Source organism: Schistocerca piceifrons, chromosome 1 (assembly GCF_021461385.2).
Source record: "Schistocerca piceifrons isolate TAMUIC-IGC-003096 chromosome 1, iqSchPice1.1, whole genome shotgun sequence".
Lineage (NCBI taxonomy): Eukaryota > Metazoa > Arthropoda > Insecta > Orthoptera > Acrididae > Schistocerca > Schistocerca piceifrons.
In genome coordinates, this window is record NC_060138.1 from 739,718,148 (window position 1) to 739,737,601 (window position 19,454).

The 19,454-nt window shown below is 40.3% G+C and overlaps 1 protein-coding gene across 1 annotated transcript in view; it reads right to left on the bottom strand.

Annotated features, from left to right (window-relative positions):
- The window catches only part of LOC124711711 (kelch domain-containing protein 4), a 43,225-nt gene extending 30,934 nt beyond the window's left edge, over positions 1-12,291 (bottom strand). Inside the window, exons 1-3 of the mRNA XM_047241925.1 lie at positions 12,029-12,291; positions 11,771-11,941; positions 5,363-5,598 (exon numbers count right to left, since the gene is read on the bottom strand). Of these exons, the coding sequence (XP_047097881.1) occupies positions 5,363-5,598; positions 11,771-11,941; positions 12,029-12,142 (521 nt within the window). The 5' untranslated portion in view covers positions 12,143-12,291. The remainder of the gene's footprint in view (positions 1-5,362; positions 5,599-11,770; positions 11,942-12,028) is intronic.
- Between the last annotated feature and the right edge of the window lie 7,163 nt (positions 12,292-19,454).

Sequence of the window (19,454 nt, forward strand, 5' to 3'; positions counted from 1 at the left end):
TTCATACCACACTGTTACGTACAAACTCAAATTTCAAAACATCAGGCTGCACATCTAAACCAGTTAAAACATTACATGAACCAAAATTTTCAACTGTTTGAACCGAAACAGAGGTAATTATTGTTAACGTTGTTTTGCAATTTTTATTTGATAATATTTTGTGCTCTTTGAAAAACATTAATTATGTAACAGAAGTGAAGTAAAACTTGCTCCGGTTGTTGCAAGTCATTTCAGTCTGAATGAGGGAATTCAAGTCAAACTTTTTAGTTTGAAAATTTTAGGTCATAAACGATAACTTTTAAGTTTCAATGAAGTGTCAGGTGACACTACTAAAATTTTGATTTGGCGTCTTTTGCAGTGCGTAAAGAAATATGAACCTGAAGAACAGTTGATTTATTGTACTGCTTACAACACTAACAGTAATGATGGTGGTGTGCAGAGAAAGGGGGATGAAAATGTGTTTAGAAAAGTTAAAAGTGATTTAGATAGACTTGGTTTAAGAATTGGTTGGGCAGCCCACACTGTACGTAAGCCATTTCTGAAAAACACCATGTCTAATGAAAAGTGCAGCTCAATAAATAAAATTTAATGTTTCAGTAAACTTTTAAGGCTTTAAATTAATTTCTAAAATATGTTACGGGTTAGACTAATGTATGGCAATACATCCTGAGTTGGACACACAAAATATGGTAAGCTTATGTGTTAGCATTACAGATGTTACAGTGCAGTTAATCTAATTTCTCTTAAATTCCCAATATTACTGTGGTGGTTATCACCTTTATATTTTGCCAGGTGAAAGCATAACAAACGTTTGAACACTGTATTGTATAATTCTTTGGTAAATTTCTGGTTTTGTAGCACTGAGGCCATTTAGTTCATTGGTTCCACAGGAGCACAGGACAAGATATCAGTTTGGCAGGAAGCATTTAGTTTTCTGATCATTACTCACCAATATATTTGATATGTTTTATAACACCTTTACTTTTATTACACCTTTACCAGAAATGACATTCATTTCTCTCCATAACGTCTGATTTTTATACAAAATAAGAATTTATCATTTATGACTTTTGCTTAATCCATTGCACATACCGGAATGATATCGAGATAAGAAGCATCATATATCAGAAAATGGTTATCAGAGAGAAAATTCTTATAGTGAGTTAGATATAAATGTTCTTTCATCTCAGATCTTCGCCAGTCATCTGGTTTTAGATTGAGGACCACTGTGTTTTTACAAGATAGATATATAATGGTCCATATCATTCAATTAATACTATTTAGACACAAATACATACTCTCAAATAGAATATCTTTCGCATATGCTTTGTGATGATATCATTTTTTACCTTCAGCCTGAAAGCTCACAGAGTTAATATTGTAAAACGGGTCACAATTTTTATTTTTATTGTATATTTTTACCTGTAGAATTAAATATTACTTCTTTTCACATACCTTTTAAGCAACTAAATACTGCACACGATTCCATCTTTTAATAAAGAAACATTTACTGAAAACGAAATTGATCAGCGTTGCAGCAGTCACCTGCAAGTGGTTGCCCCCAACAGTCAGCTGATCGAGATGCTGGTTTCAATATAATGATGTCATCTATGGTCTAAGTTTGTAACGTGTGAGGGAGGCAGCAACACTAGCATTTGAATGAAGAAACCATAGCACAATTTGCTTACACTATACATAAAATTGATTAGATTTGACTTAGTTTTCATTCCATAGACCCCAAAATGAGATGATTCTGATGGGTGTGGAACATGTCATAAGAAAGTATAACATAAAAAAACATAGAACATTTGAACATAATAATCCACTTCCCTGAGCATTTGCCAGGAGATGTGAGTTCATTACGGTAAAGTGGAATTGGTAATATTTACAGAATTAATACACTGTCAGAATGAAACAGTCATGCACTTTTAATAAATTTATCATACATAAAATACCTAATCTTGACTGTTGCAACCAAGTGCTTTCAAAACTGAAATCTAACAGAAATTTTCCTTTAAACTTTGCTTTATATGAAGCCAAGCTTTTAATGGTTGCTGGTAATTTATTGAAAATGTTGTTCCTGAATATTGGCGCCTTTTTGGACAAAGGTAAGTGGATTTATGTCGTTATGTAGATTGTTCTTATTCCCAGTACTGATACTATGTATCGAGCTATTTGTTGGAAAGAGATTTATTATTTGCAACAAATTTCATTAAGGAATAAATATACTGAGAAGCAGTAGTTAATTCTGAGCTGTGTATAGTCGGTATTTTCGAACTTTAATGACAGTGAATTAGCTTTAAACCATTTATTAATGCCAGCGAAAATTTGATTAACAGCCATTTCTAAATATGTATGTAACTTGCTATTTACTGTAATGTTTGCATCGTCTGCAAAGAAAATAAACTTAGCATCTAGTAATGTAACAAACAAGAGATCATTAATGCACAAAAGAAAAAGCAATGGACCCAAGATGGAACCTTGAGGAACACCACATGTACTTAATTCCCAATTAGTTGAAGACAGATTGCTTACTCCATAGGTATTTCACAAGGGCACCAACTGTACCTGTTCAGCAGGTAAGAGCTGAAGCATATTGCAGCACTGCCAGTGACATCATAATATTCTAATTGACTCAAAAGAATGCTGTGATTCACACAGTCAAAACTTTATACAGGTTACAAAAAATCCCAGTAGCCTCTAATTTGTCATGCAATGAATTAAGTACAGTACATTCTCACTGTGTGTGTAAATAGCCTTCTCTGTGTTGGAACCTTTAAGAAACCCAAACTGTGACTTGGAAAAAACATTATTTGCAGCCAAACGCTTCAGACAATGCTTGAATACACCTTTTCAGATATTTTTGAAAAAGCTGGCAAAAGTGAAATTGGTCAATAGTTTGATGGCATCTCTCTATCTCCCTTCTTGTCAAGAGGCTTACCTTCAGCATATTTTAGGCATTCGCAAATGTTCCACTAATAAAGAGATTTATTACACAAATAACTTCGATACAATGCAACTTGCATGATCACTCTTTGATTAACTTTGCTGATATGTTATCATAACCACAAGAATACTTTGATTTTAAGGATTTCACAAAGGGTGCTACTTCTTTGGAAAAAGTGAGAGTCATTTCCATATTAATGAAGTAATTTGTAGAGACTGGTCTCAGACATTCCATTGCATTGCTTACTGAGCCTGATAACACCAACTTGTCAGTAACAGAAACAAAGTACTTGTTTAAGATGTTTGAAACACTGCATACCCTTGTTACCAATGTCTCATTTGTTCCTTCCTGGTCCCATCTGTCTCTGTCTTCAGTATATCCCATATAGTTTTTATTCTGTTGCCTGATGTAATTATCTTTTTCTCACAATAAAGCTGATTAGATTTCTGGATTATTTGCTTCAATATTTTGAGGTATTCTTTGTGATGTATAACAATGTTAACATCAGAGCTGTTCCTAAATAGTGGATAGTTTCCTTTTTTCCACATATCTTTATTCCTTGTGTAATCCATGGTTTATTTTTAGACTTCTGTTTGAGTTGAGTAACTTTAGGGAAAAACAATTTCCAAATTAGAAAGTAACTTTATAAATGAATGGTTGTATTTTCCATTTGAGTCAGAAGTATTGTAAACATCTATCAAGTTCATGTTTATGAGTAATAATCTAAAATTCTCAATTTTTTAGTAATTTAGTACCCTCCCATGCTCAGATTTTATATCCTGACAAGTTTCAACATTTAACATAAGATGCTACATGTCAGATGAGATGTGATTTGACTCTTTTCCCCTAGATTTGTCTACAAAAATATTATCAACAGCAGTCTCAAATAGTTACTGATGGCAATAATTGATCACTGACAGAGCTTTTCAATAACTCTCCTTTAAAATCACCAGCAACCACTACTTCCTTGTTTTTTTCCTGTAAGTTGGGATAGCATAGCTTCCAGATTTTTTTATGAAGAGGCTAAAGTTTCCTGAAGGTTGTGTGTGTCTATTTACAATTATAAAGACTTATCATGAAATTGTGGTTTCTTTGCCCAAGTTCCTAAGTGCTGCTCTAGGCAAAATTTGTTAATATAGTGTTCTTAAAATTAAAACAGTTTCTGGCAAATTTGGCAACTCCTCTTTCTCCATATTTTCTCTATAGATGTAAGAGGCTAACTTAAATGCTGTAACAGTCGACATATCTATACCAGTGGTCACATGATGTTTGCAGAAGAGATTATATTAATTGGTTTGCACAAATCTAATTCTTCAACACAAATAAGCAACTCATTAAACTTATCCCTAAGTCCTCAGATATTATGATGCAATAAGAATAACTAATTTTGTGCACTGGCTCGATTAAAACAGGAAGCCCCTAATTTTTCTGTCAGTTTCTGAAAATCTCCAGTTTCAATTAGAGGCTGTTTGCATGAAATGTGTATATTAAAATTTGCTTTCTGGTTGCCTGTTTTCCAACACCAGTAAGTCACATTGCTGAAGCTATCTTTACCAGGTCACCCTCAATTGAATAATTAGGGTCCCTATCTATGCTGCTGCCCACTTGCCACAATTACCACAGTGTCTTCCTTTGTGAATGGTCCTTGTATGTGAAATTCTTGAAGGTGATAGATGTTTAGGTTGTATACCTGTAATACCTTACAAATATTTTTGTGTCTTGAGCCCATGGCGTGTGCAATACCCTGCATATTGTTTACACCTTCCCTTCGAAAATTAACTGAATACAAGTGTGTGTATTTTTCTAAAATTTGTATTAAGACAGATGAATTGTATTAATTCATTAAATGCTAAAATTGGAACTGCTTGACCAAGGTCCACAAAAAAGTCATTGAGTCACAATCTTTCTAAAAAGCCAATTTATCAAGGGTGAATGTATTATGAAACATGGAAAAACCAAAAATGTGATAGTGATCTCTTCGCCTTTAATTTTTTATTAACTGCATTTTATTTTGTAGTATCCTCTAGCCTCTCATCTGTCAGGGTCTCTAAATTTTAGGACAGAAATGACTTATCTATTCCATAGTTTTTTGTAGGGTCTTCTTAATATGACTCCTGCCCCACCGCTCTCCCACTATTTTAATGGACCAACTTTTGAGGAAGAAAATATGCTCTTCTGTAGTCCTGTTCCGGTCATTAACATCTGATTGCTTTTTAAACAACTGAATTACCTCTGTTGAACAATGTGGACCTTCATTTACAGCATGCATATTTTGAGTGGACATTTTCTAAGATATATTAGATTCCTTACTTTCAGTTTTCCCCCTCACTACAGAAATAAACAAAATCTGAATTTTACTGCACACAACTGATTGCTACATTTCCTTCATGAAATATATCTATTAACTCTGTATACCTTATCTTCTCCCACTTTTTTGTAGCTAAATGGTAAACCCAAAGGTCTCTGTAATGATAGAATTGAGACTGTGAAGGGCTGGCATATTCCCCACCAAAAATCCACAGCTGCCCTTTCCCAGCTGCTACAGCAACAGCCTGGTGACCACTGCGTGGTGGAGGAGCTCCTGGCGACTTAACTAACACCCACTCGTTGCGTGGGATGTTGTAAAAGAAGAGATCATTGTACATCTCCGTCTGGAAAATTAAAAATTGCGGACATCAGAAAGATTACAATAAAGATAAATATTCATATAATAAGTAAGACACAGCAATCACATTACAGCCTTATGTACTGAAATCTAATCAAACAAACTGTCATAATGACAATGCACTTAAGATGATAGCGTCAGCTTCAGTAATAAAACTGAACCAGAAATGCAGCAAAGAGCGAATGAGTTAGAAAATATAAAATGAACAAAGAATGTTTCAAAATACGGGCTTTCCTCAGATTAAGGTTTCTGACAGTTTATTTACACTATATATTAGGTGCAGAATCGCTCTTTCAGCCCATAATATACAAAATGGCGTGCTGTTTCTGCATTTTGTGATGCTTTTGTCAGTAACTTATAATTTTCCTATAATATCTATTGTATGCAATATTTTAACAAGGGAAAGAAAACACTAGCAGGCACAGAACTATCAGGTAGCATGTTTAATCTGGAATGTGCTAGACAAGCTATAGATCTATCACTTAACTGAACAAAGTGATGTGATAGAGAAGAAATGTGTAAAATCGTGCACCCAGTTAATGGTAATTGTTGAACATCAAAAATAAATTACAAGAAAATAATGTATGATGATTTGCTCATTAACTAAGCAAGTTAGCACGAAAACCAGTGCTAGCTTAAAACAAATAATTTCTTGTATATAAGACACTGCTTAGGGTAGTGGATATGAATGATATTACATATGTTGGACCTTATATACATGGCCTGACAAATACAGGGTGTTTCAAAAATGACCGGTATATTTGAAACGGCAATAAAAACTAAATGAGCAGCGATAGAAATACACCGTTTGTTGCAATATGCGTGGGACAACAGTACATTTTCAGGCGGACAAACTTTCGAAATTACAATAGTTACAATTTTCAACAACAGATGGCGCTGCAAGTGATGTGAAAGATATAGAAGACAACGCAGTCTGTGGGTGCGCCATTCTGTACGTCGTCTTTCTGCTGTAAGCGTGTGCTGTTTACAACGTGCAAGTGTGCTGTAGACAACATGGTTTATTCCTTAGAACAGAGGATTTTTCTGGTGTTGAAATTCCACCGCCTAGAACACAGTGTTGTTGCAACAAGACGAAGTTTTCAACGGAGGTTTAATGTAACCAAAGGACCGAAAAGCGATACAATAAAGGATCTGTTTGAAAAATTTGAACGGACTGGGAACGTGACGGATGAACGTGCTGGAAAGGTAGGGCGACCGCGTACAGCAACCACAGAGGGCAACGCGCAACTAGTGCAGCAGGTGATCCAACAGCGGCCTCGGGTTTCCGTTCGCCGTGTTGCAGCTGCGGTCCAAATGACGCCAACGTCCACGTATCGTCTCATGCGCCAGAGTTTACACCTCTATCCATACAAAATTCAAACGCGGCAACCCCTCAGCGCCGCTACCATTGCTGCACGAGAGACATTCGCTAACGATATAGTGCACAGGATTGATGACGGCGATATGCATGTGGGCAGCATTTGGTTTACTGACGAAGCTTATTTTTACCTGGACGGCTTCGTCAATAAACAGAACTGGCGCATATGGGGAACCGAAAAGCCCCATGTTGCAGTCCCATCGTCCCTGCATCCTCAAAAAGTACTGGTCTGGGCCGCCATTTCTTCCAAAGGAATCATTGGCCCATTTTTCAGATCCAAAACGATTACTGCATCACGCTATCTGGACATTCTTCGTGAATTTGTGGCGGTACAAACTGCCTTAGACGACACTGCGAACACCTCGTGGTTTATGCAAGATGGTGCCCGGCCACATCGCACGGCCGACGTCTTTAATTTCCTGAATGAATATTTCGATGATCGTGTGATTGCTTTGGGCTATCCGGAACATACAGGAGGCGGCGTGGATTGGCCTCCCTATTCGCCAGACATGAACCCCTGTGACTTCTTTCTGTGGGGACACTTGAAAGATCAGGTGTACCGCCAGAATCCAGAAACAATTGAACAGCTGAAGCAGTACATCTCATCTGCATGTGAAGCCATTCCGCCAGACACGTTGTCAAAGGTTTCGGGTAATTTCATTCAGAGACTACGCCATATTATTGCTACGCATGGTGGATATGTGGAAAATATCGTACTATAGAGTTTCCCAGACCGCAGCGCCATCTGTTGTTGAAAATTGTAACTACTGTAATTTCGAAAGTTTGTCTGCCCGAAAATGTACTGTTGTCCCAAGCATATTGCAACAAACGGTGTATTTCTATCGCTGCTCGTTTAGTTTTTATTGCCATTTCAAATATACCGGTCATTTTTGATACACCCTGTAAAAGTGAAGCACCTAGAAGAAGAGGAGGAAATGAAATGAAACTTCATGGGTTGAAAGGACACATGACGTTATTGCAGTGATTGCAAAATCAAGTCAAATTTATATAGAACATGGCAGTATGGGCTCACTTATCAATACAACGTTGCACCTCCTCTAGCTTGGAAGCACGCACTGTTTTGGCTGGGAAGGGTGTTATAAAGCTATTGTATCCTCTCCTGAGGCAAGCTGACCCACAACAGTTGTAATTTGTCCTAGATATCCTGGATACTGGCACTGGAATGGAGTTGATTCCTGAGTTGGTCCCACATATGTTCTACTGGGGGCAGTTCTGGGAATCTTGCTGGCTGTGGCAGTACCTTAACATTATGCACACAGTTCTTAGAAAAACATTGTGTGTGTGGACAAGCAATGTCTTGTTAAAAATGGCACTTAGTACTGTCACATGAGGGGTAATGTATGAGGACACAGGATGTCAATGACATACTGTTGCGTTGTGAGAGTTCCCTCAATCTTTACCAGGCATGACCTGAAATCATATCGGATGGCTCCCTGTCCCGCACACCATGATATCAGTAGTTACACAACTGTGCCTCTGCAGACCATTGGAAGAATAGGATATCTCCCGAGACCACTGCTGTACCTGCTGATGATGGTCATTTAGTAGTGCAGAACCACGATCCAATGCTGGACACTATTTGAGGCCATTCATCAGCATTTCATTCTTCATAGTCACTGCATCACTCCAAAAGCAGCTGCATGGGATGGCAATTCTCTAGTCTGCCAGCTGCTAGTCTCCAACCAATGGTGCACAATATTAAGAAAGCTGCAGGGAGTCTATTACTTTGGCAGACACAGATGTGAAAGGGTTGCAATGAACAATGGACGACTGTCAAAACCGAATGCTCCACAAATCTGAATATTGCCAAAGTCAAGCAGTCAGCCAAAAGGAGTCCACTTTCATATTCTATTAGGTGCTGACCATGCTGTCTTACATGAGATTGTGGTATCTCCACGTACTAGATGTTCTATTTATCTGACGACCATCTGAGTGGCGCACATAGATGTCGTGCATCGAACATTCCATTGCCCAGTGATCAGATGCTGTGTCACCTGTCTACTGGTGCAGTACGACATGACAACATTTAAAATATAAGCAAATAAATTTTGTATTCACCCATGTCAAGCAAGATGCTGGAACACTCTGCCATTATTTTCCACACATCTATGACAACTACTCAAGAAATTATTAATCACATAATGTAATTCTCTCCGAGATATTGTATTAATTGATTCCTTGAGTTCCTCTATCGTGTGAGGATTTGTTGTGTACACTTTGTCCTTCAGTGCACCCCAGAAATGAAACTAAGCAATAAGGCACAACTGTATCAAGTGCCTTCTGGAAGACAACGTACATGGCATCAACATAGGAACCATTATCTATGGCCCTCTGGATTTCATGGACAAGAGACTTTTTTCTTCAAAAAGGTCATAATATGAACGCATAAAACATTTTCTATCAATCTACAACAGACTGAAGCAAGTAATATGGGACTGTTAGATAATACGAGCATTCAGGTACAGAGAGACAGTCTGAATGGTAAATAACAATTGGCAATTATGGTTTGTAATCAGCAAGCAAGCTGATCATTCTGAACTCTGGCTCTGAGATTTAGAAGCACTCTGACCTCCATGGAGAATGCTTCCAGTATATCTCTGTCAGGGTGCAGATTGGTTGTAAACTCTTCATATACTGTCAAGGCAGTGTACCACTGGTAGCATTGTAGGAGGTCAAACTATTACATACATATTTTCTGGGATGTTGGTATTCCATCTGGGCTGAAAGAATACCAGGAATAGTGGATTGAGGGAGATCAGCAATGGGTCAAGCCCATCGGGCAGGAACAGTAACTTCTGTGACCGCACTTTGCAATAAATACTCATTAGGAGAGTATTGATGGGTGATCAGTTTTAATTGTTAAAAACCATTCAAAAGCCAAGATCGTACAAAATATTTTTTTTATTCAAGACAACCACTTTCAACAGTCTGAACTGTAGTCTTCAGGTCTTAAACATTTTTTTGTAGTTAATATGTTCATTTTATGCTGAACCTCATGCACAAGGTGTCAAACGCTACGCTTTATCCAGTTAACATCTTGTGAATGAGGTTCAGTGTAAAATGAACATGTTTTCCTGCAAAAAGACCTGAAGATGACAGCTAAGACTTATGAAACCAGTTGTTGGGGGAGGGGGGGGGGGGATGCTTTGTGCAATCTTGGCTTTTGAATGGTTTTTAAAACAATTCATGGCTTTTGCACAAAAATACTGCACCTGCTCAAACTTTGTTGCTTTTTTGTGAATTGTTGATCAGAAACAATACTGTAATGATGAGTCAGCCTCTATACTCATCAGACATGGCCCAATGTGACTTTTTTCTGTCCTCAAAAACAAAGGATTACCTTGCTTTAAGCATAGATGAGATTAAAGATGCATCAGTGAGAGAGCTAAAAGCTATCCCAAAAATCAAGCTCTAAAATGGTTTTGAGAGTTGGAAAAAGTGCTGGAGTAAGTGTACAACATCTAACACGAATTGTTTTGAAAGGGATAACTTTGATGTGGATGAATAAAAAAATTTCCCTCAAAAAAAGAATTCTGTTATGTTCTCAAAGCACTCCATAAGTTTTATTACAGAGGTACAGATGGTGGGATAAATTAAGATGATGACTATGCTGTAAACAAGAAAATTAAAAACAATATTACAAACAGTGAAGGAATCTTAGATAGAATAGCAACACTTGTCTCAAAAATAAACAAAAGATGCTCCATGTAAATTATCCAAGTCTGTGCACCAATGTGCTCACACAAACCTTTATGGTGAGTTACAGAAACTAGTACATGAAAGCAACTCCCAACACGATGATAATGCGATATTTTAAAGCAAAAGTAGGACAAAAACTGTACATAAAACTGACTAACTTTTAAGTAACAATACAGAAACTGTTCAGGATAAGCTGATTTTATACCAATTGGAAACTGCAAGTGATCAGAAACTCTGAGGTAACACACAGATACAAAGATGAAAAGAAACAGACTCATCAGTCAGGAAGCTGGAAGTGTAGATTATGAGAAAGTATTTAAGTTTTGGGAGGCAATAACAATAATCCCATTTATCATCCACTGCTGGATACAGGCCTCTTCGAGAATTTTCCATACATTACAGTTTTCAACTTTCCACAACCAAGTATGTCCTATAATTTCCTTAAGGCCATCCTCTAACTCACTCTCTCTCTCTCTCTCTCTCTCTCTCTCTCTCTCTCTCTCTCTCTCTCTCTTTCCAATTTTTGTACATTAAGTTTAATTAAACAAGTTCAGCACATTAAAAAAATGCATGTTATACATAGAAAAAAGGGTGCTTTTTTTTTTAACTGAGGCACTTACACAAACACCAAAAGAGTTGTAAGCAATAAGAAGACAAAGTAAACTAAAATGGACGAAGGGCAAAGTTAAAGAAAAGGCAAGAATTGGAAAGAATAATAGGAATATTGTACAATAGACTGAATTAAATGAAATTATTTGGAAACTTCTTGGAGAGGATAAGAGTGAAGGATATCATAAAAATATCTATGGAATGCCAGCAGAGGAATAGGTCTACGTCATCGAAAGTGGAACATTTCTGCAATTTTTATAGGGTATTCTAACTGCCTCGCTCATTGATTTATAACAAGCTTTTATAATACTGTAAAAACGATAGAGAATTCCAAATAATGCATTGCCATAATCCACAACATAAGAATGCCAAATGACGCCTGCCATCTCTCTGAAACAAAATGCCTAGTTTCGTACATGTACTTGGAATAGTTTGCATGCTGAAATCTTACTTTTTGTCCATTAAAATATTCTCCGCCAAATAAAATTAGCTCATCCTTTTCAGGATGGGGAACAAAAGAAAAGTTCACTCTTCTGCTTGGTGGGCCGACACGCAGTTCCACAGTTTGCATTTTCTTCTGCTCTTCTTTTTCGATTTGGGCAACAATTTTTTCAATATCATCCTAGCAAGAAGATATATGAAAAGTTATTTCAGGAAACAGAAGCGTTTTTATGGCGCATAACTGATAATGAGCTTTTAGCGGCATTACTTCACCAATTGCAGCGAGTTCTTTCTTCTGTTTCTGAGACAGCTTCTTCTCTGTCTTCGCAGCGGTTTTCTCAGCTCCCTTCCCCTTTTTCTTATTTTTATCTTTCTTGCCCATGACACACGGTTATTACTGTTACTCTTCCTCAAACAATTTACGCTACAACACTACGATTGCACACCATGTGGGCAGCAAAACATAAACAAACATAACACTCTCGTGTCGCTATTCGATTGTTTCATGTCTGCAACTGGTCTGCTAAAGCTAAAGCTAAACATACAGTCTAACAAGCGGATCGGACGGAGCGACGGTGTTCTTTGAGTGACCGACTTTCGTATATATCTACATCTATACTCTGCAAACAACAGTGAGATGCATGGCAGAGGGTACGTCCCACTGAATTGGTTAATAGGATTTCTTCCCGTTCCATTCACGTATGAAGCGCGGGAAAAATGATTGTTTGAATTCCTCTGCGCGTGCAGTAATTAATGTAATTTCATCGCCACGATCCGTATGTGAGCGATACGTATGGGACTGTAGTACACACATCAAAATTTTTTTTGCATAACCTCGGTTCCGAGAGTTCCAGGAACCTATACGGAAAACTGGAATAGAGATCAACATAAACATTATTTCCGACCTTTTTATTGCTCATGAAAACCACACATTGCATGTTGAACCACCATACAGCGAGACCTTCACAGGTGGTGGTCCGGATTGCTGTACACACCGGTACGTCTAATACCCAGTAGCACGTCCTCTTGCATTGATGCATGCCTGTATTCGTCATGGCATACTATCCAAGACACTGTTGGTCCAGATTGTCCCACTCCTCAACGGCGATTTGGCGTAAATACCTCAGCCCTTTTCACTCTATCCCAGGCATGTGCGATAGGGTTCATGTCTGGGGAACATGCTAGCCACTCTAGTCGAGCAATGTCGTTATCCTGAAGGAAGTCATTTACAAGATGTGCACGATGGGGGCGCGAACTGTCGTCCATGAAGACGAATGCCTCGCCAGTATGCTGCCGATATGGTTGTACTATCAGTCGGAGGATGGCATTCACGTACAGCCATAATGACGGCGCCGATATGGTTGCACTATCAGTCGGAAGATGCCATTCACGTACAGCCATAATGACGGCTTCCATGACCACCAGCGGCGTACATCGGCCCCACATAACGCCACTCCAAAACAACAGGGAACCTCCACCTTGCTGCACTCGCTGCACAGTGTGTCTAAGGCCTCCAAACACGTCTCCGACTATTGTCTGGTTGAAGGTATATGCAACACTCACCGGTGAAGAGAACGTGATGCCAACCCTGAGTGGTCCATTCGGCATGTTATTGGGCCCATCTGTACTGCGCTGCATGGTGTCGAGGTTGCAAAGATGGGCCACGCCGTGGGCGTCGGGGGTGAAGTTGAGCATCATGCAGCCTATTGTGCAGCCTGTTGTCCACCACGACTTCCTGTGGTTGCACGAAAAGCATCATTCGACATGGTGGCGTTGCTGCCAGGGTTCCTCCGAACCATAAGCTGTAGGTAGCGGACATCCACTGCAATAGTAGCCCTTGGGCGGCCTGAGAGAGGCATGTTACCAACAGTTCCTGTCTCTCTCTATCTCCTCCATGTCCAAACACTTCCCTTGTTGAGAGCCCTTCCTGACACAAAGTAACAATGCGGACGCTATCGGACCGCGGTATTGACGGTCTTGGCATGCTTCAACTACAGACAACATGAGCTTTTTGCCTCCTTCCTGGCGGAATGACTGGAACTGATCGGCTGTCGGAACCCCTTCGTCTAATAGGCGCTGCTCATGCATGGTTGTTTACATCTTTGGGCGGGTATGGTGACATCTCTGAAAGGTCAAAGGGACTGTGTCTTTCATACAATATGAACAGTCAACGTCTATCTTCAGGAATTCTGGGAATTGGGGTGATGCAAAACTTTTTTTGGTGTGTGTATATTCCTAGAGTTATCATTTAAGGCCAGTTCTTGACACTTTGTTAATAGACTTAGTTTATTCCTGTCTTTCAGTTCAGTTCCTTCAGTATCTCGGTGACACTCTGCCACAGATCAAACAAAACTGTGATAATTTGCTCTACCCTATTCTTTATACGTTTAATATCCCGTGTTAGCCCAATTTGGTCCAGGCCTATACACTTAAACAATATTCTAAAACTGGTCACACGAGTGATTTGTAAGCAATCTCCTTTGTAGACTGACTGCACTTTCCCAGCATTCTGCCAATAAACCGAAGTCTACCACCTGCCTTACTGGGCCTATGTGATGATTCCATTTCATATTCCTGCATAGTGTTACACCCAGGTATGAGTTGGTCGATTCCAACAGTGATTCACTGATAGTCATAGGTTACTACGTTTTTTCGTTTTGTGAAGTGCAGTTTTACGTTTCTGCTAGTCTTTGCACCACTTTGAAATCTAAAAAACGCCTATGTGCACCCTACACTCAGCCAGCTATCTGAGTAGCAGCTTCTGATATGTAGTGCACATCTGACCCATTTAGGGGGACCCTACAGTTCTCAACCCTGGGATGCAAGTCGTGGAAGTGGCAGCAAGCTTGTCACAGAACCTTCACAGGTTCCTGTCCAGTCCTTCTGCTCGACTCAGAAGCAATGGCCCGCGATCAGTTCTGGGAACAATGCTACAAATTGTGAGCTTTGTTGAAACTCCACGAGCAAGGCTGATCTTCTCAACCTTCTCTGCCAATCGATGGAATGACACAAGTATGACTGCAGAGCCCATACGACATGCGTCATTTGTTCCAACGTGCTCCACAATTCACAGCTGGTTGCACACGTTTCTCCTGTGGCTACTGGAATAGCCTCTTCAACTAGTTGAATGAGACCCCCAGGAATACACACTGAGTGCATTTGGTGTCCTTTCTGTCCCTAAGGTGTACCATCATTTGGTGTATGTTTGAGCTGCCAACAATTAACCCTTCTGTTACGTGCTGCAGATGGTAATTCTCTCTAGTTGGTCGTATCCAAACAATAAGTTGATAATATATGGTTGCCAACGAGAATCGCTCATAAATTGATAGTCTTGGTTGTCACAAATATTTGGCTGTTTTCTGAACTACGTGCGTTTCCATTTCATAAGGCACATACTGTATAGTTTTTTCCATATGTATATAGGGTATTACGCTGACGAGTACAACCTGAAAACTACTAATTTCTGAGACTGTGGGTAGATTGGACCTAATAGTGCAGCTAAAGTATATGTGGGTGCTATGAGCACCAACGGAATTTATAATCTCTTGTCACGAATATCTACCTGTTTTTTCGGAATGTGTTGCTATTTACAAGGTGGTGTTAAGGTGAGAACCGAGAGCTAAGCTCATCAAAGATGTGCAGTTATTTTTATCGAAACATTTCGCTATTTTTCTGTGATAGGTTTATCACTATTTCCAAGGCGGTGGTTAGGGTAGAACCTAACAGCACAGCTTAAACTGGCATGAGTAAAACCGAATACTTGCTCAATCATTAAGCATAGGAAATTACGAATGAGTGATGTGATTGGCTAACCACACTCCACTCCTTATTCATCGTGTTCGCCAGTGCAGTAATGTAATAGAAGTGGAGCCGTTCTACGCCCACCCACTAATACGGTCCCATCTAGGAGGTAGTAGAAGTAAGCTGTTTAACAGTAGCGGTTTGTATGGGCAGAGGGGAAAAAAGTGCCATGGCAAGACCCATGGGGAAAAAACCTCTGTGGCAGTCTGAACGGGCAGGAGGCCTGCTGGCGGATTTGTGCCAACAACAATTGTTATGTGTGGACGTTGGAAAGGTTAGTAGTGGGACATTACCCGTTGTAGCTATTGTCCGGTGAAGTTTTCTGGGCCACCTGCAGCGTCAGAATACCTGTGACATTCCAAGTTATCATCTGAGTGGTCTATTGGTCGTAAATCGGCCGCTCGTCTTGTTGGGTCGTGTGGGGTTTGTTCGTGTTCCGTGTGTTTGGCTTCGCTGTCTGTGCCATTTGGTAGGCTGTATGCATAGCTGGGGTTCGCCGAAATTGCTGTGTTTGTGTGCATAATTTAACCTGTCATAGGTGGGTAGTATCCCCAAGAAAAACTGTTTCTGGGCGGTTGTGCTTCCACCTATAGTTGTGGTCTTAGTTCCACAGATTTAGGATGAAGGGATTGTTCGAGTGTCTCGAGTTTTTGTACAGTCTTGTAGCGAGTTTTTTGGATATTTCCTTGAGATTTTCGAGTCGGAATTAGTTATGTAAGTCCATGGTGCACGTGTATGTTGGGGCATCGCTTATAATTCATAGCACCTTGTTCTCTATCATCAGCAGGCAGCACAGACGTGTTGGTGCTCCAGACTGAAACTGCATACTTGTCTGACAAGTGTCATGTACATCGACCTCGACGCCCTCTTATTCACTGTGCCTTGCCTGTTAAACATCTGTTTGAACCTCATGTATGCGTTACTCACTACGTGTTGTATGTTTTCCCCACATGTGAGTTTCTGGTCCAGCCAGACACCGAGGGATTTGACTTTCACATGGAAACGTATCGGGAATGTCTGTAGTGTGATTTGTCTACAGTTTGATGTTTGTGCAGTTGTTTTAGTCTACATGTGAACAGAACTGCCTCACACTTGGTGTGTTAACCTTGATATGTCATTTCTCCAACCAAAGCTCGACAGTATTGAGTGCTGTCTATAGTCATGAATTTATGTTTGATGGTTTACACTCTTGCACTAAGATGGCTGTGTCACATGTGACCATCGTGACCATTGTGTTGTGTGTTGCTGGAATACTGGAAATGTAGAAATTAAAGAAGAGGGGTATCCTGCCCTGGGATACCCTGGCTTGTATACCATGTTCTGTTGATTGGTTACCCTGAATGTCAATGCTGAAAATTTTGCTTGTGTTGTGTAAGTATATGAGATGTATGAATCTCTCGGTATGAGATGTACGAATCCGTCGGGGAATCTTACATTACTGAGTTTGCTAACCAGGCCATTGTGCCATAGACGATCGAAGGCTTTTTCGATGTCTAGGAACAGCCCCGGTTGCTTTGCTTGTGTTGTATCTGTCTGTTATGTGCCGGCCGGAGTGGCCGAGCGGTTCTAGGCGCTTGAATCTGGAACCGCGTGACCGCTACGGTCGCAGGTTCGAATCCTGCCACGGGCTTGGATGTGTGTGACGTCCTTAAGTTAGTTAGGTTTAAGTAGTTCTAAGTTCTAGGGACTGATGACCTCCGCTGTTAAGTCCCATAGTGCTCAGAGACATTTGAACCATTTTTTTTGGTCTGTTATGTATTCAATTATGTGGAAGAGTTGTTGTGTTGTGGTGTGGTGATTCCTGCAGCCAAAATACTCCAGTCCAGTGTTGTTGATACAGCGCCTAGTGAGTCGTTATCGAATCACCTTCTCAACAATCTTTCTGAGCGAGTTCAGCAAGCTAATGAGGTGATAATTTTGTGGGAGGGAGTAGTGTTTTCCTGGCTTCTGTAACATCAGGATCCCTGGCCACCTTCCAAAAGGCAGGGAAGTGTTGGTGTCTGTGGATGACATTCGTGATGTTTGACATGTATTCTGTAGCCTTATCTGTAAACTCCTTGAGGACATGGTTTTGAATGCCATCAGGACCAGGGGCTTTTCTAGATGAGTGATTTAATGTGTGCTAGCACGTCTGATTTTGCTTCCCGTAGGTTGGGCTAAAAGTCGCGTAACCTCCTCGTCTGTTTCAAGAGCGAATGGTCGGTCTGAGGGAGCCAGATTCGGTGTGTATGACGCTGCTGGTATTCTATCTATCAGGTTCGCCTTCTCCTTCATAAACTGGGTGGGTCTGTCAGGCTCTTGTAGAGAGTGTGTACAGTGTCACTCGAGCTAGATTCCACACTTCTGGTCAGGTGGTATACAGCTCAGTAAGTTTCTGATCCCACTGCGTGTTTTGATGTGTTTGTATCTCCTTCTTTATAAATCCCTGGAGTCTATTAACGTGCTGTTCATACAACTGTCGGCTGGTCTGCTGCCAGTGTCTCCTGAGACAGTTTCTCATTGTGTTCACCAGTTGGCTGAAACGCATGTAGTGATTCCTGGTAACATGAACTTGGTTCGCTGCCAGGCCAGTTAGAGTGCTGTAAGTTTATCGATCCTAAGTCATCTCGTTTTCGTATTGGGTGATTTAGTCTTCCACTTGTAGTAAACAGAAGCTGGTTTCAAAAATGGTTCAAATGGCTCTGAGCACTATGGGACTCAACATCTTAGGTCATAAGTCCCCTAGAACTTAGAACTACTTAACCCTAACTAACCTAGGAACATCACACACACCCATGCCCGAGGCAGGATTCGAACCTGCGACCGTAGCAGTCCCGCGGTTCCGGACTGTAGCGCCAGAACCGCTAGACCACCGCGGCCGGCTGAAGCTGGTTTCGTCGCAGTATGTTTCTAATTACGACTTTTTGTGTTTATTGCACTTTATGAATTGTAAATGTGTTGCTTGTATTCTGCTTGATTTTTGCTCATATCTGTAATATTGGGAGAAGTAAATGATTCCATATCCGTTTTTTATTTCTGAACTTTATGAGGAACGTAATTGTCATCCAGTATCAATGAAAAAAAATTTACTGAACTATATGAAAAACTTCCCTCCCCCCTCCCCTCCCCGCCCCCCATGAACCATGGACCTTGCAGTTGGTGGGGAGGCTTGAGTGCCTCAGCGATACAGATAGCCGTGCCGTAGCTGCAACCACAGTGGAGAGGTATCTGTTGAGAGGTGAGACAAACGTGTGGTTCCTGAAGAGGGGCAGCAGCCTTTTCAGTAGTTGTACGGCCAACAGTCTGGATGATTGACTGATCTGGCCTTGTAACACTAACCAAAACGGCCTTGCTGTGCTGGCACTGCGAACGGCTGAAAGCAAGGGGAAACTACAGCCGTAATTTTTCCCGAGGACATACAACTTTACTGTATGGTTAAATGATGATGGCATCGTCATGGATAAAATATTCTGGAGGTAAAATAGTCCCCCATTCGGATCTCCGGGCGGAGACTACTCAGGAAGAGGTCGTTATCAAGAGAAAGAAAACTGGCGTTCTACGGATCGGAGCATGGAAAGTCAGATCCCTTAATCTCGCAGGTATGTTAGAAAATTTAAAAAGGGAAACGGATAGGTTAAAGTTAGATATAGAGGGAATTAGTGAAGTTCGGTGGCAGGAGGAACAAGACTTCTGGTCGGGTGACTACAGGGTTATAAATACAAAAGCAAATAGGGGTAGTGCAGGAGTAGGTTTAATAACGAATAAAAAATAGGAGCGCAGGTAAGCTACTACAAACAGCATAGTGAACGCATTATTGTGGCCAAGATAGACAAGAAGCCCACGTCTACACAGTAGTACAAGTTTATATGACAGCTAGCTCCGCAGATGACGAAGAGATTGATGAAATGTATGAT